Genomic DNA, 15,800 nt, shown 5'->3' on the forward strand with positions numbered 1-15,800 from the left:
AACCCCTTTAAAGTTTCTAATTAACAGTTTCCTTTGTCCATATTACGCAGATAACCAAAAAACTGTTACTCATCGAAATGTCTCCTTGAACCATATCCAATCTTGATGTTACAAAGTTTATTGATAAAGTCACAATTATGCAACATGGCTTGTAAATATTCTAATGCATAATTACTTCTTTTCCGTTTGTCATAAACTACATAAAGGCTATGTTTAGAAGCTGCCTTTGCAATGTGTTTGCAACCTGCAATCTTGACTCATAAAGGTCATCATATGTAATAATAATTTGGACTTTCTCTAATTTCAGTGTCCAGGACTTTTCGTTTCCCGGGACCGTGTATTCCAAACAAATCTCCAAGTATTAGATCTTTCGCGGTGTTTTCTGCCACCTGCGACCTTGATCCGTAACCAAAATCAGTGGTGATGCGCTTCGTAAGTCCATTTCTATTTGATTCATCATATTCTCTTTGTTTTCCTGGTCCTGTTTCACCGAACAATCCTTGCTGATTTCACACTTGTTCGATATCTTTGCCAGTCCAAAGTCTTGAACCATAACCAAAATCAGTGTTTGTACCTGGGTTGAATTTCTCAGAGGTGGACGTGCGTTTACCTGGACCATATTGTCCATAAACTTCACGTAACGTTTCCAAATCCTTTGCAACATTCGTTCCTGCATGAAGTCTAGATCCATATCCGTGATCCGTAAATAATGAACGTTTGGACGAAGGAAATCCTAAAACATGCTCAGCAGCAATTATAAATAAAATTAAAGTAAAATTCAAACGTAACATAGTGTGATCTTTTAATATCTGTCCAAAAGAAACTTTTAGTCTGGTAGAATAGGAGAACGTATATTTATGCTAGTTACGGTGTCAAACAAATTAAAAAGAAAATACCGTGGGATTAGGATAATGACTGGGCTTGTGTATGGTAATGACTTTACTTGTTAATTCATATGTCTGCAAGATATAATTACCATGTCTAAGTTTGAGATTTAGTAATATATTTCCGATTACGGAGCACCCTCGAAAGGTGGCCATTGTAGTTGAAGTGACACAGAATATACTTTTAAATGCAACCAGCATAAACAAGAAATATCCACAGTAAGAAAGAAAAAGGAAGTTTGTACTGATAATTTGCATGTCTTTTGTGATACTTATTACACTTTTATATTGATTTTTATTACAGGGACACATTTCAATGTATCTGTTGTTTAAACAGTCCATTTGCTAGGGCTTTCCACTATTGTACCCGTTTGCGGAAGGCTTGATTTGAGGTGTGAGGGGTTTGGTTGCATTTAATGTGCTAAACATAGACATTTGTCATTTATATGTGAATAGAACTGTATGAATATTTCAGAAATTTAACGGAGTCGATAATTTCATCCTGCAAGATTCACATAAGAGTGGTTAGAAACGAAAGTCATCTGGTGTAATAGAGTTCCGCTTAAACTGGTGCTAGGTGTCGTGAGAGGTGTTGCACATTTCATTACCTCTCATGAACAGACTCAATCAAAGCGAGTCTGCTATTATTCTTCTTGGTTGCATTCTTTGCTTCCAGAGGATCTTTTTACAGATTTTGTTTGCTATATACTGTGATAGCATTTTGAAATAAGCATTTGTGTTTCAAAATTTGGCTCTTAGCATTGCGCACCGGCTGTCCACAATCTTTCACCAATTGATTCGAAATTTACAAAACATTACTTTTGTATAATTTTACTAGTGTTTTGTTAGCAATTTCATCTTCACGCAAAGGTATGTCATTACTCAAAATCATTTAGAGGTTCTTATAAGATATTCAAGGTTCTTGTTACGCTGTATCAAACTGAGCACGTCCGTGTTTGTTAATGTGTTTATCTGTATATTATGGTTGATTTGTATAATATTTCCATTACATTTGCATTATGAATGCAGTTAATCTGAATTCGAATGCAACATTTGTACATATCTAGAAACATCAGCAGGACAATAGCACTAAACAATAGCCAGTATTCTGTTTTAGGAAATTGTATCTGTTTTCGCCACAAAAACGCCATAAGGGTCGGAACCAGTCGCTTTTGTCTCTGGTACTTACAAGGCTATTGCGTTTATTTGATCTGCAAATATTTTCTGCTAAAAAACATCCACTACTATATAAGTGTACCCCTCAACCCACCCACACTCAAAAATCCAAACAACAACTCCAGTCTTATCAGCAATTATTAACAGTAGTTAGAAGGCAGTTAGCACAGCAGGGGTCCGCACTTAAAAATGAAAATGTGTGCAGTGTAGTTGAAAGATATTTATTTTCCCTAAGTGAATGTAAAATAACAATTACAGTTATGATAATAATAATATCATTAATAATAATGATAATAATAATGATAATGATAATAGTAACAATAATAATGATAATAATATTATTATTATTATTTTCATTAATGATAGTAATATTGAATTACCGGTATGGAATAAAAATAATAACAATAATGATAATGATAACCACAGGTATAGTGAAAACTCAATAATTTCTTTGTACTGTGAAAATCATAATGATGAAAAAGCTGTACCTGCGAAAGTGATCTTATCATTACATTTATATATATATAAACAAAAGGAATAAAATCAAATTATTGTGTTTCATCTATACTGGGATATACTGAATGCGCATGCTTGTTATAATGGCGGATTTTTAAAATCTGGGAAGAAAATAAACAATCTATTGAGAATGCTCATATTTCCTGACAAATATATATTAGTGTGGAGTGTGTGTGTGTTCGGGTTTAACGTCTTTTTCAACAATTTTTCAGTCATATAAACGACGGTGCCTACTTGTAGCAGTGAGCACAATGTCCAACTTTATAGTGCTGCCTCACTGGAATATCACGCCGTAGACACGAGGCATGATACCCCACCCAGTCACATTATACTGACACCAGGCTAACCAGTCCTAGCAAGATCCTCTTAATGCTGGGCGCCGAGCGAGAAAGCTACTAGTACCATTTTTTACGTCTTTGGTATGACGCGGTCAGGGATCGAACCCACGACCTCCCGCACTCAAAGCGGACGCTCTACCACTAGGCTACCGAGGCGGTATATATATATTTAATATATTTATTAGTGTGGAAGCAATGTAAAGGATTATTTTAGTGGTTAGGAGACTGAACACTATTGGAAACTGATATAGTTATTTCTAATGGGAAGAAGAAAACTGAGTAAGTGTTCACCTCTCACCTGAAAATATAGACCCAGAACCAAAGCGGATGACTATGACAACTACTGTTCAAACTCCGGTACAAACACCGACCGCACAGCTTCAGTATAATACTCCAGTAGGACAATATCAGGGAAATAGCTCGGGATATTACACACCGCAGGAAGGTCAACATTTTGTTTCACCTGGATTTTCATATATGCAAGCATTGAATCAAGGGTCACCAAGTATGACACAGTAATGTGTACCAAACCAGCCGACTTTGATAGCTAGTGATCAATTCTTAGCTGTTTTACAAAGGCTCTATAGCATTGATAAATTCCTGTCGCAACTGGATCAAATACAGGGTATCAGATCAGCGGGTTTAGAAACAAAACTCTGGGATATAGAGCAAAGTAGGGATTTTGATTCAAAGTGTTAATACAACATAAAAGAGCATGTTCAGATTTTATTGAATTTATTGACAAATAGGATATAATTTTCTTAAGTAAAACATGCACAAGTAAAAGCTCTCAAATTGACATAAAGAAGTCCTTCGGGATCATTGATTTCAACTCATATAGATTTGAAGATTGAATACTGCCTAAGCTGTTGCTAGGGGGCGTGGGCAGTGTTGCATTTTCCATTACTGCTCATGAACAGACTCAATCAAACCGAGTCTGCAATTTTCACTGTTTGCCTTGTTCTCGGTGCTTCCGAGGGATCTACCTTTCAGATTTTATTTACTTCACAACGGTGTTATGTGCTGTGTGGCGGTAGTAAAAAGTCGCCCCAACTTCATCTTAGTGTTGTTATTTTTCTGGTCCTTCGGGTCATTTAGATTTGAAGATTGAATACTGCCTAAGCCGTTGCTAGGGGGCGTTGGCAGTGTTGCATTTTTCATTATTGCTGATGAACAGACTCAGTCAAACCGAGTCTGCGATTTTCACTGTTTGCCTTGTTCTCGGATTACGAAGTTGATGAATACTTATCTCATGCGACAACGGATCAAGAGTCAAATCAATTCAGTGATCTTTTGTCGGATTTGTGCAAGTCTCTAAGCCTTCGAATATCGCATTGGTAATGATGCAAATATAGGAAAATGCACATGTTATACGCATAATGGTGAAAGCCTCATTTAGAAATATTAGTAATTTTTATGTTCATTGTGTATTCCAATCACGTACCCGTTTCTTTTTCTTTCTATTTATGTACAGTATCACGTGACAAAAATGCATATGAGCGCGTGTTTCATAAATAGAACAAAGAACTTAGAACAGATTTTTTGAATGACATATTGCGAGATGTTGAAGAATTGTGTCATAATCTAAAAGTGTGCAAAGAAAACGGTCCCGATACCATGGTAAAGTTCTTTTCTGAATTTCTCACCTCAAGGGGGAAGAAATATTTTGAAATGCATCTTAAAAAGAAACCCTGTACGTATTTTAATGTTAATCAAAATTCATTAAAACAAAGTAAATGGTTTTAGTGAAGAATGTAGAGAGAAAAAATATTAAGAAGCACTTTTACAATACAATTTAGATAGAAATGTTGAAAGTAAACGCATTTTTTATGATAGAAAATTTGATTTTAAGTACTGCTGTAGGGTAAATGAAAGAAAATATTTCAAGAATATGTCCTTAAAAATGGAGGCAATGAAAAATATGAAACCTAAAGTGTTTTGGAAAATGTTTAAAAGGAAAACGTCAGCAGATGAAGATGAAAATATAAGCATTGGAGATTTGTATGCTCATTTTAAAACTTAAAATTGAAGATGACATAGAGTGTGACAACATTCGAGTAACTCAACGTTTGAGGAATTAGATGTAGCCTTTACAGTTGATGGAATTCGTCGAGCTATTAATCAGAGAGATAAAGCATGTTCTTTAGATACTATTTTGTACAAGTACTTTAAAGAAGGTATAGATGTACTAGTTAAGCCACTAGAAATTTTATTTAATATTCTTGATAAACAGTGTTTTCCAATGTCCTTGTCAATATGTATTATTATTCCTATATTTAAAAAAGGAGATAATTAAGATGTCAACAACTACAGAGATATTACGCTGATCAGCTGCTTTGCAAAATAATTCGGAACTGTTATAAAATGGTCTATAGTAAATGATGTTTTTAGCGATGCACAGTTTGGTTTTAAGGCAAACTGCAGTACCATTAATGCTATATTTCTACTAAATGATTTTATAGAAAAGCATCTTCGACATAGCTCCAAGCTTTACTGTTGTTTTAATGGTCTGTTTTGATACCATTTATAGAAATGGTCTTTGGTTCAAACCCATTAGAAATGGAGTTAATGGTAGATTGTTTAATGTTATACGTTCACTTCTTATGTTCAAGTCATATTATTGTGAATAAAGTTCTGTTCTGTTCTGTTCTATACTGAGGAACACTCTATCCATCTATCCAGTAAAATAAAACTTTAGAAGAGTAAATGTCACATTGTTTTTAAATATCACACTTGTATGTGTGCACATCTCCAGAAAGAACTTGAAAAAAAAAGAACTTCCTTTTCCTCTTAAAAACATTGTGACAATTTTAATATATTCTTTAAATAAGTTTCTGTTGAACAAAACAATTTTCTTTTAATACAGAAGTGCCAAAAAACTTCAGAATATACCTAGAAAATTCAGGAAATAAAAAAAGATAGGGTCGTGCGCTTGACTTTTTGCTAGACTGATCTGAAAGGTGTGGACCTCACGCAATATTTCATAATGGGAGTTTATGGGAAAATCATAACTTCATAACATATTGTGAATAGAAATTTTTCTACAATGTAGATTTTGATGACACTTCTCACAGTTGTAAATAAATACATGGCCTAGAATACGGTGAAATAAACTTTATAGGTCCGTGTGCTTATTTTTGAGATATTTGACCATAATTAAAATGAACTGGACATTTCACGCTAATTTTTAGACATAATTCTGAATTATTTAACGTGTCATATGTTTTAATATCCTATTTTGACTTCAGAAATATAGAAATAGTACCATTGTAATAAAATTACTCACGGGTTGCCATTGATTCATAAAATAATTTTCATTTCCGTACGCCGAATCCAGGCTTTATTCTACGTTTACCGAATAAATGAAGTTACGTCATCAATTCCGGTTTATCAAACGTGCAGAACTACCTTAACACACGAAAGGAATTTGATTCATGAAATACAAGTTGGTTTGTGGCACTTTTCATCTTTCCGGTCATTCAGACGCAGGCTGAGAGGTGATGCAATTTGCAACACCAAACACGTCCCCGAGCACCGGGTTAAGCGGAATTCTATTATAGTTAAACTGAATATTAGCACATTAAGTGGGTAGGATATAATATTAGGTTTTTAAACATTGGTCTGTACAATACGGAGATATATTTAGACGAGTACCCAGCTGAGAAAACCATATTGAACGAGCCGCTTCCCAGCTGGGTACGAGTCCAAATATATCTCCGTATTGTACAGACCAATGTTAAATAACCTATTTATTTCATATCTATTTTTTTAGTCTAAAGTAAAAATGATTCATTGAATATCGTATTTCTGCTTTCCTGATTTCAAGACGCATAATCAAACAGTGTACATAGAGCGCCTGCTTCATCCGATTTACATTCGGAACATTTTCACGCGTTTCGGGCTTTATCGTATGTTTAACATAGGACTGTTGAACCGTCCAAATACAGAAAATACAGGATTTTTTGTATATTACACGTTTTTCATACATGTATAGTGTCATCAATTTTTAGCTCACGAAGTGCACAAGGTGAGCTTATGTGATCGCCCTGTGTCCGTCGTCGTAAACAGCTTGACTATTAACACTCTAGATGTCACAATCCAGGCCCAATCTTAATGAAACTTTGTCAGAATGTTACCCTTAATAAAATCTTGGATGAGTTCGATATTGGGTCATCTGAGATCAACAACTAGGTCACCAGTTTAAATCAAAGGAAAAGCTTGTTAACACTCTACAGGCTACATTTATGACTATATCTTCATGAACCTTTGTCAGAATGTTATCCTTGATAACCTTTAGGTCAAGTTTGAATCTTGGTTATGTGGAATCAAAAACTAGGTCACCAGGTCAAATCAAAGGAAAAGATATAGAGGATAATAGGTTAGTGCCGTAGATGAGAAAGTTTATCTGGCGAGGCGGAGGAGGTTATCGTGTGAGCCGAAGGCGAACCTGATAACGTCCGGAGCCGAGCCAGATAAACTTTTTCCATCTTAGGCACTAACCTATTATTCTATTTATCTTGTCATTACTTCATTTTCGATATTTGGCAATTTATTTACAAAATAAGTAGCGACAACAGCTTTAATGACGTCTATTCAAAATGACGTCACTTATATATGACGTGATTACCGGCAAAATCGCATAACTTCTTCGTTTGAATAAAAACTCATTATTTGACCACTCATTTTCTTAGTTCGGACATTTCAAACACAACGATGATGGTTTCATTGCAAATTTCTTATGACAACAATATCGATCATAAGGTCACATGATCAACTGACCGTATATCACTGGTCACATGATCAACTGACGGTATATCAAGAAAGATATACGGCACCCTGATATCGGGTCGAAAATACTGCAAGTGACAGGATAAAGTTAACACTCTAGAGGCCACATTTATGACTATATCTTGATGAACTTTGATCAGAATGTTAATCTTGATAATCGTTAGGTCAGGTCGAAATCGGCTCAGATGAGGTAAAAAACTAGGTCACCAGCTTAAATCAAAGGTAGAGCTAGTTAACATTCTAGAGGCCACATTTATGACTTACCTTAATGAAACTTGTTCAAAATATTAATATTGATGATCTTCAGGTCAAGTTCAAATCTGGATCAGGTGTGGCCAAAACTAGGTCACCAGGTCAAATCAAAGGGAAAGCTTGTTAACATGCTAGAATCCACATTTATGATGATATCTCCATGAATCTTGGTCAGAATGTTAACCTTGATGATCTTTAGGTCAATTTAAAATCTGGGTCAGGTGGGGTAAAAAACTAGGTCACCAGGTCAAATGAGAAAAAAAGTTTGTTAACAGTCTAGAAACCACATTTATGACTATATCGTCATGAAGCTTGATCAGAATATTAAACTTGATGATCTTTAGATCAAGAACGAATCTAGGTCATTTGGGGTCAATAAATAGGTCACCAGGTCAAATGAAAGGAAAAGCTAACATTCTAGAGACCACATTTATGACAATATCTCAATGAAACTTGGTCAGAATGTTGATCGAAGGTCAAATCAAAGGGAAAGCTTGTTAACATGCTAGAAGCCACATTTATGAAAATATCTCCATGAATCTTGGTCAGAATGTTAACCTTGATGATCTTCAGGTCAATTCCAAATCTGGGTCAGGTGAAGTCAAAAACTAGGTCACGAGGTCAAATTAAAGAAGCGTGTTAACACTCTTGGGGCCATATTTACGACTATATCTTAATGAAACTTGGTCAGAATGTAACTCTTGCTCATCATTAGATAAGGTTAAAATCTGGGACAGGTGGGATCAAAAACTAAGTCACCAGGTCAAATCAAAGGAAAAGCTTGTTATCACTCTAGAGGCCACATTTATGACTGTATATTCATGAAACTTGGTCAGAATGTTAACCATTATGATCTTTAGGTAAAGTTCGAATTTGTGTCATGTGATCTACTGACCTACTTACTTTCTTGTTTTTTAAGATACAGCCTTGAAATTTGGATGACATGTAAAGTTTTGCACACTGATCTTAAAACTGAATTTCAATGACCATAAATGTGATCTACTGAGCTACTTTCTTGTTTTTTTTTTTAAGATACAGCCTTGAAATTGGATGGCATGTACAGTTTAGCACACCGATCTAAAAACTGACTTTCAGTGACCATGAATATGACCTACTGACCTACTTACTTGTTTTTTAAGATACAGCCTTGAAATTTGGACGACATGTTCAGTTTTGCAGACTTATCTTAAAACTGAATTTTAGAGACAATGAATGTGACATACTGACCTACTTTCTTGATTTTCAAGATACAGTCTTGTAATTTGGACGACATGTACAGTTTTGCAGACTGATCTTAAAACTGAATTTTAGTGACGATGAATCTACTGACCTACTTTCTTGCTTTTTAAGATACATTCTTGAAATTTGGATGACATGTACAGTTTTGCATACTAATTTTAAAACTGACTTTCAGTGACTATAAATGTGACCTACTGACCTACTTTCTTAATATTTTAGCATCAGTTTGACATTTGAAACATTTAGCTCATATTACTCAGGTGAGTGATCCAGGGTCATCATGACCCTCTTGTTTTAAACAAAATAAAGAATACTCTTATGACTAAAGAACGTAGGATACAATTTTTTATTTTTTATTATCTCAATTGCCTGTGACGGGATTCAAACCCGGATCGCGTGGGCGGAAAGCTAATGCTCTAACCATTGAGCCAAAGAGTGTCGACTCCCTGACGCAATTGTCAGAGGTTGGTTTCAAACTTACAAGCTATGCGTACGCGATCGTAACAATACATAAATGATAAAATAAAATCTTTGAAGATTAAAAGTGTTGTGTTAGAAGATTTATTATAATATTAAAAAATTCTTTAGCTGATTGAATTATTCAGAATTTTTTCTCGCCGAGTTCGAAAGTATGAAATAATCTATGATCGATATCAAATAAATAATCGAACGATGTTTACAAATTCACATTTATTCTAAAATTACATTTAACTGATATACACATTATATATAAAGCTAATATCAAATTTATACAAGCAAATATTATATAAAATAAAACATCTTTCAGGTTAAGTATATTCAAAAGGGTTTAATGAATTTTATTCATTTATGAACTTTAGGGGTATGAGTGCTAGTTAGCTTGCTGTGAATAGTCCGTTTACATGTGAAGGATAATATTCTGGAATATAATAATACAATATCTATTGTATAAAATTATGCATGTCAACCAAACATCGAAACTATAATTTGCAATAAGAGCCTAGTCAAAACGAACCTGTCTGAACGTTAGTATAATTATATAACTCCGTCTTGTTTATATCTTGGTGGTATTTTTCAAAACATATTGACTGGTTTTAAGATAATTGACGGGGAATTGCAGGTTTTTTTTTCTAGTTATTTTGGGAACATAGCCTATACCCCCAAAATTGGGAATTTTGACGCATAAATGTTCCAAACTGGAAAATATTAGGTCCAATAGGATACACTTGTTTCACATTGTACAATCTCTTTAACATACTTCCATTACAAAATTGTCCATAATTTGGTCAATGTCCAATTTTGATGAATTTTTTTCAGGATGTAGATTGGGAATTTTTGCACTCATTTTGGAAAAAAACCCATACTTTTTGGCATTGGGAATATAGCCGAATAACGGCCATAAAAACGGCCGAAAAAAAACCCTGATTTTGGAATCAGAAACAAAGACTAACTGGAATTATGGCTTCATTTTATGGTCGTAAATGCTTCAATTGTCTGTAAAACGATTGCAATATTAAAATTAAAAAAAAATATATAATGGTCCATAATTTTAATCAGAAATGTCAAAAAAATTCATTTTGGCCATACAACTGTTAAATTTTTCAAAATAAAGAATTCCAACTGCCACAAGATATATATAATCATGTATAATATGTTCATGAATCTTGAAAATTAAAGAAGAAAATTTAAAAAAAGGATAGAATCAATTTGTAGGAGACGTTGCTAATATATGCTTTCTAGTTGCACATGTATTCCTAGTCGCCAACATTAATTTCTATAATTTAACAAAATGTTTCATAAAAAGATAATATCAATTTGCATTTAAAATTACCTTATACTAAGGAATTTACGGTGATACTGTAAATGATGTATACAATTGATTTTCGGGGAATTGCACATCCATAATTCATAAATCTTCTGTTGACATTAGTCTTATACTGTATTAAAGATGTCATGAATATAGACATTGATTAGTTACTAGTTTCCATCCAACAAACAATAATTCAAGATGGCCTTTTGCCGAGTTAATTACTTACTGCGCAAAATGAATAAAGCACATAGTATTAAATATGAACATATTTAGTGACAGACAGTACGTTTTAGATTTTCATTTTCTTTTTGACTGATTCATATTTCATATTTCTTCACTGTATACAATGTATCTAGAAATAAACTAAAACTTATGATAAAATGAATTTTTGTACGTTTTGTAAAAATGTCTTTAAAATTCTGACTTCTTTTCACTGTCTACTCCATTGCAGTTATGTATAACTTCAATTTCTTCATCCGCTGCTATATGTTTACTTTGTAGGCATTTGCACGGGCACCTTGCCTCATCAAAGCCTTGAAACGACGGAAAGATAGGGACATATTTTCCCCACTTCCAGTTTCGTACCAAATTGTTGAAAAATGGAAGATCGTAAGTTTTGAGACTTAGATTGACATTGTCATGTTCATCTAGGTCGTCACTGTCTTCATCAGAATAATCAGGAACCTCTCTCCAAATGATGATACCGCGTTCCTCATCTGTACCTGCGATTCAAAGAATACATCCGAATTTAAGTTGCTGTATCAAAAAGTCAATCAGGAATTACTAACAACTAATAGTAAATATATTGTAAGGTATGAATAACCTTTTTCAAGTAATTTCACAAATCGTTTTATTGTCAAAAGGTAATAAAAGTACAGCAAAAAGTACAGAATAAGTGAAACCTGGTAAAGAAAGTAATCATAGCTGTGTAGAAGAAGACATTTCATAATACGCACGTTCGCAAACAGACCGGGACAGGGCTGTAAAACAGGTAAGAGGAGAGGTGGGGGAGGGCGTACGTTAGGGAAGGTGGGATGTGAATACCAATATACAGTATTAAACTGAACTGAAAGTAATACAAGAGGGCCTATATCGCTCACATGAGTTTAGTTGCTTGCTTGAACAATTTAAAGTTTCAACTAAATAAATACTGGCAGGTAATGTACATGTGTGTGTTGAGGTCGGAGTGGGGGAGAGGGGTAGAGGTGGGGTGGTGGGCTAAGACATTGGGGTAACGATCTGATATGACAATATCAAACATAAAGGTTCCACTATATGAATAAGGGGTAAAGTGACCACAGCTCCTAGTGGCTATGCCTTTTGATGAAATAGAATAATTTGTACAATCTTCGTAAAGGGTCACCCAAGAAACATTGTGTAAAATTATTTTAAAATTGAACATGCTGTTTCTGACAAGAATATTTTATAAGTTTCCAATATATACAGATAGGGAAAAATGACCACGGTTCCTTGCGGTCATGTTTTGGAACACTCTTGGAAAAGGGTCACGCAAGGACCATTTGTGTGAACTTATTTCAAATCTGGCCTGCAGTTTCATAAAAAGAGATTTCAGTTATATGCATATTGGGAAATGTTACCACGCCCTCTGGCAAGCATGGTTTTTGAGGAACAGAAACATTTGAATAATCTTGGCAGATGATCACACATGGACCATTTGTGTGAAATCATTTCAAAAACGGATCTGCGGTAAAAGAGATGTCGTTTAAATATTTTTCTATTTTTATCACTGGCGACCCCTATTTGCAAACAAACGGAACCATTTAAACAAGTTTGGAAGAGGACCATCCAAGCAACACCCAGGCCAAGTTTCATCTAATTCTACCAAACAATTTCAAACAAGATGTTTAAAGGAAAGTGTTGACGGACGACGGACGGACGGCGAACGATCACAATAGCTCACCTCGAGCACTTCGTGTTAAAATGAGCTAAAAGTCCGGGGGCAGATAAGTGATCATGTGCTAGAAGGGGATTCGGTATGTGGATGAGGTATCCTTTGATAGAATATTACCTGAAAGTAACAAAAATTAAAGGTGCGTAAAAGGGTATGTTATGTATATATGAGATACCAAAATGAAGTAATAAGAAACTGAACTGAAAATAAAAAAGAATAGGTGGTGTGGATGGTATCTAGCAGATGGAGGATGCCAGGATGTGGACGAGGGATAATAAAATGCAATATAAAGACTCTGAACTGCGTGGGTAGAGAATGGGGTTGAAGGCAGGATCTTGATGAATGATATTAGAATGCACTATGAAGAAACTGAGCGCCGAAAATAAAAATATTTAAGTGGGGATGGTGTTGGGCCGTATCCTTGTAACCTTCGTGGGCCATTGACTCGAAAATCTGTAAGGATCTGCTTCAAATGGAACTTACTCATTGTATAAAATTTGACAGTAATGGCTTATATGCTTTCTAGCAAAGAGCCCGGAAACAAAACATTTTATGTTTTTTTTTTTGTTTTTTTTTTTGGATTTAACGTCGCACCGCCACATGATAGGTAATATGGCGACTTTCCAGCTTTAATGATGGAGGAAGTTAAATATAAATAAAAACAGACGGAAAGGAAGTCGTATCAAAGGGACTACGATCTTTGAGTCCCTGGTCCTGAAGTCGATAGTGAACCTCCTTTAGTGATACTCAGTCATTTTGTTAAGCTTAAAAGCCATAATTATTACACTTCATGACTTAAGTGTCCGAACACTATTTTTGCACCAGTTTTACTTCGTTGTTCCTAGTTCATCACATTACGAGAACAAATCAAATAGACATGGAGTCCTCATAAACACTTGTAAACATTTTTCAAGGTTCCGTAAATGGTATCGAGTTAGAAGCATGTAAAATTGTTCATGTAACTCACCTGGTATGACATTATCCAAAATAAGAGCGGAGAAACAGCCCATGAACATATTGTTGGCCAGGAGTGCATTGATTACCTGATCTAAATTTTCATTATCTGCAAAAAAAAAAACAACACATAAGTATTGGTGAAAAACCGTTTATTAGTAAGAAAACAAATGAATACTGACCTTAAAAGGACAACTTTTAAAAACAGTATTCTCTTTATTTTTTGATTTACATATTCTGCACGTTAAGTTACGCAAATATTTGCAATACATATATTTAGTTATTTAAGTTCTTCAAAATCTAAAAAAAAAATATTTCATGAAATACTTTAATAAATATAATCAATTATTTAACTTTTAAAACAAGAGAGCCCTGACAGCCTAAGATCGCTGATTTCAGTTCCATAGCTAGCGTGAAGAGTTCTGGTAGATGGGGCGAGGGAAATATCTGTTAAATTGTTTTGAAACAGAACCACCGTTTTTGACAAATACTTTCAACTAAATACATACGGGCGGGTAATGAGTGTGTGTACTTACAGACTTTGTCAAAAATAAAACAAAATCAGGGGAATGTGGGGGCCGAGAGGTTTGGGATACATTGAAGGAATGTAGTAGAGGGTTATCCATGGAACCTTTGTGATATATTTTTTCTTTGGGTCAGCAGCTTCAGGAAAAATGTTTTCCGTATAGCCGTATAGTGAAAAACCAAACAGCCAACCCTTTGCAGTTATGCTTTTTAAAAAAATCATCATGGCTTGAAATAAAATGGTACGGGGTCACCCAAGAAACTTTACTGTCAACTTTTTTTTAAATCGACCCAGCGGTTTTCCGATTTTCAAAGTTTTCCATGTGCCCATATAAAGGAAAACTTGCCCGTTGCGGCCGTATTCTTTAACAGAACAGAATGATGCGAAGGAATTTAGAAGCTGGCAATAAAACATTATTCCTGCGAAGTTATTTTAAATCAAACTGGCAGTTTCAGATAAGATTTTTAAAGTTTTCCATACAGCCATTCAGGGAAAACTAGCACCATCCAGTGGCGATCTTGATTTTAACCAAACAAATTTGGAGAAATTTAGCATACAGTTACTCAACGTACATTGTTGTATATTTCTTTTCGAAATCGGGCCAGCAGGTTCACAGAAGAACATTTTCAAAGTTTTCGATTAAGCTATATGGGCAAAACAAGAGTGCTATTATGGCCCTAGATTGCTTACCTGTGTTTCAGGGCTAAACCAAGCTAGACAGTGTGCGACTTGGAAGAGGACAATTATAATAAATTATGCTCAAGGTGTCAAAAGTTCTACAGAATTTGATTACATAGATTAAAGTGACAGAAGACAAACAGTCCAAACATTAAAATCCTTCTTAGGTCTTTAAAAATACACACATATATCTGGAGCAGGCTGATGGTGTTTTGGAAAGTTTATTAATAATGGTTACCTGTATCAAACGGTTGATGAGTAAAAGTTGTTTAAAGGTATTTCTGTATTTCAATTTAGTGGCCCCCCTTTTTTTAAAGTTTGGGAGAGGACCTTAAATAATGCTATTGACCATGTTTGTGGAAGGCTATTTCTATTTTTCACTCGAGTGGCTCTTAAATGGGGCCAAGCGCCCCCACTTGAATAGTATTGGGAAATGACCTTACAATTATGTTTTATACAAGGTTTGATGAATATCGATCGAGTTGTTCATGGGGTGAAGTTGCTTAAAGGAATTTCAATCTTTAATTCTAGTGGCACCGAAAAGGGACAAAGCGCCCCCATTTAAACAAATTTGGGAGAAGACCTTAAAATGATGCTCAAAACCATGTTTTGTGAATATTCATCATGCTGTCTATGAGTAGAAGTTATTTAAAGTTGTCTTTTTTGTATTTTTAGCTCTAAATCCTACAAGTGGCCAAACAGTTTATGACATGAAATTTAAAGGTTTGTTTTCTATTTATAGCTCCAT

The 15,800-nt window shown here is 34.6% G+C and overlaps 1 protein-coding gene across 4 annotated transcripts in view; it reads right to left on the bottom strand.

Moving 5' to 3' along the window:
* Nucleotides 1-9,868: 9,868 nt before the first annotated feature.
* LOC123553891 (solute carrier family 23 member 1-like) overlaps nt 9,869-15,800 on the bottom strand; it is a 90,269-nt gene continuing 84,337 nt past the window's right edge. For all 4 annotated transcript variants that reach the window (XM_053548693.1, XM_053548694.1, XM_053548695.1 and 1 more), the window contains 2 exons: nt 13,862-13,957; nt 9,869-11,704 (listed from right to left, as the gene is read on the bottom strand). In XM_053548693.1, the coding sequence (XP_053404668.1) occupies nt 11,394-11,704; nt 13,862-13,957 (407 nt within the window). In that variant the 3' untranslated portion in view covers nt 9,869-11,393. The remainder of the gene's footprint in view (nt 11,705-13,861; nt 13,958-15,800) is intronic.

Source organism: Mercenaria mercenaria, chromosome 7, assembly GCF_021730395.1.
Source record: "Mercenaria mercenaria strain notata chromosome 7, MADL_Memer_1, whole genome shotgun sequence".
Classification (NCBI taxonomy): domain Eukaryota; kingdom Metazoa; phylum Mollusca; class Bivalvia; order Venerida; family Veneridae; genus Mercenaria; species Mercenaria mercenaria.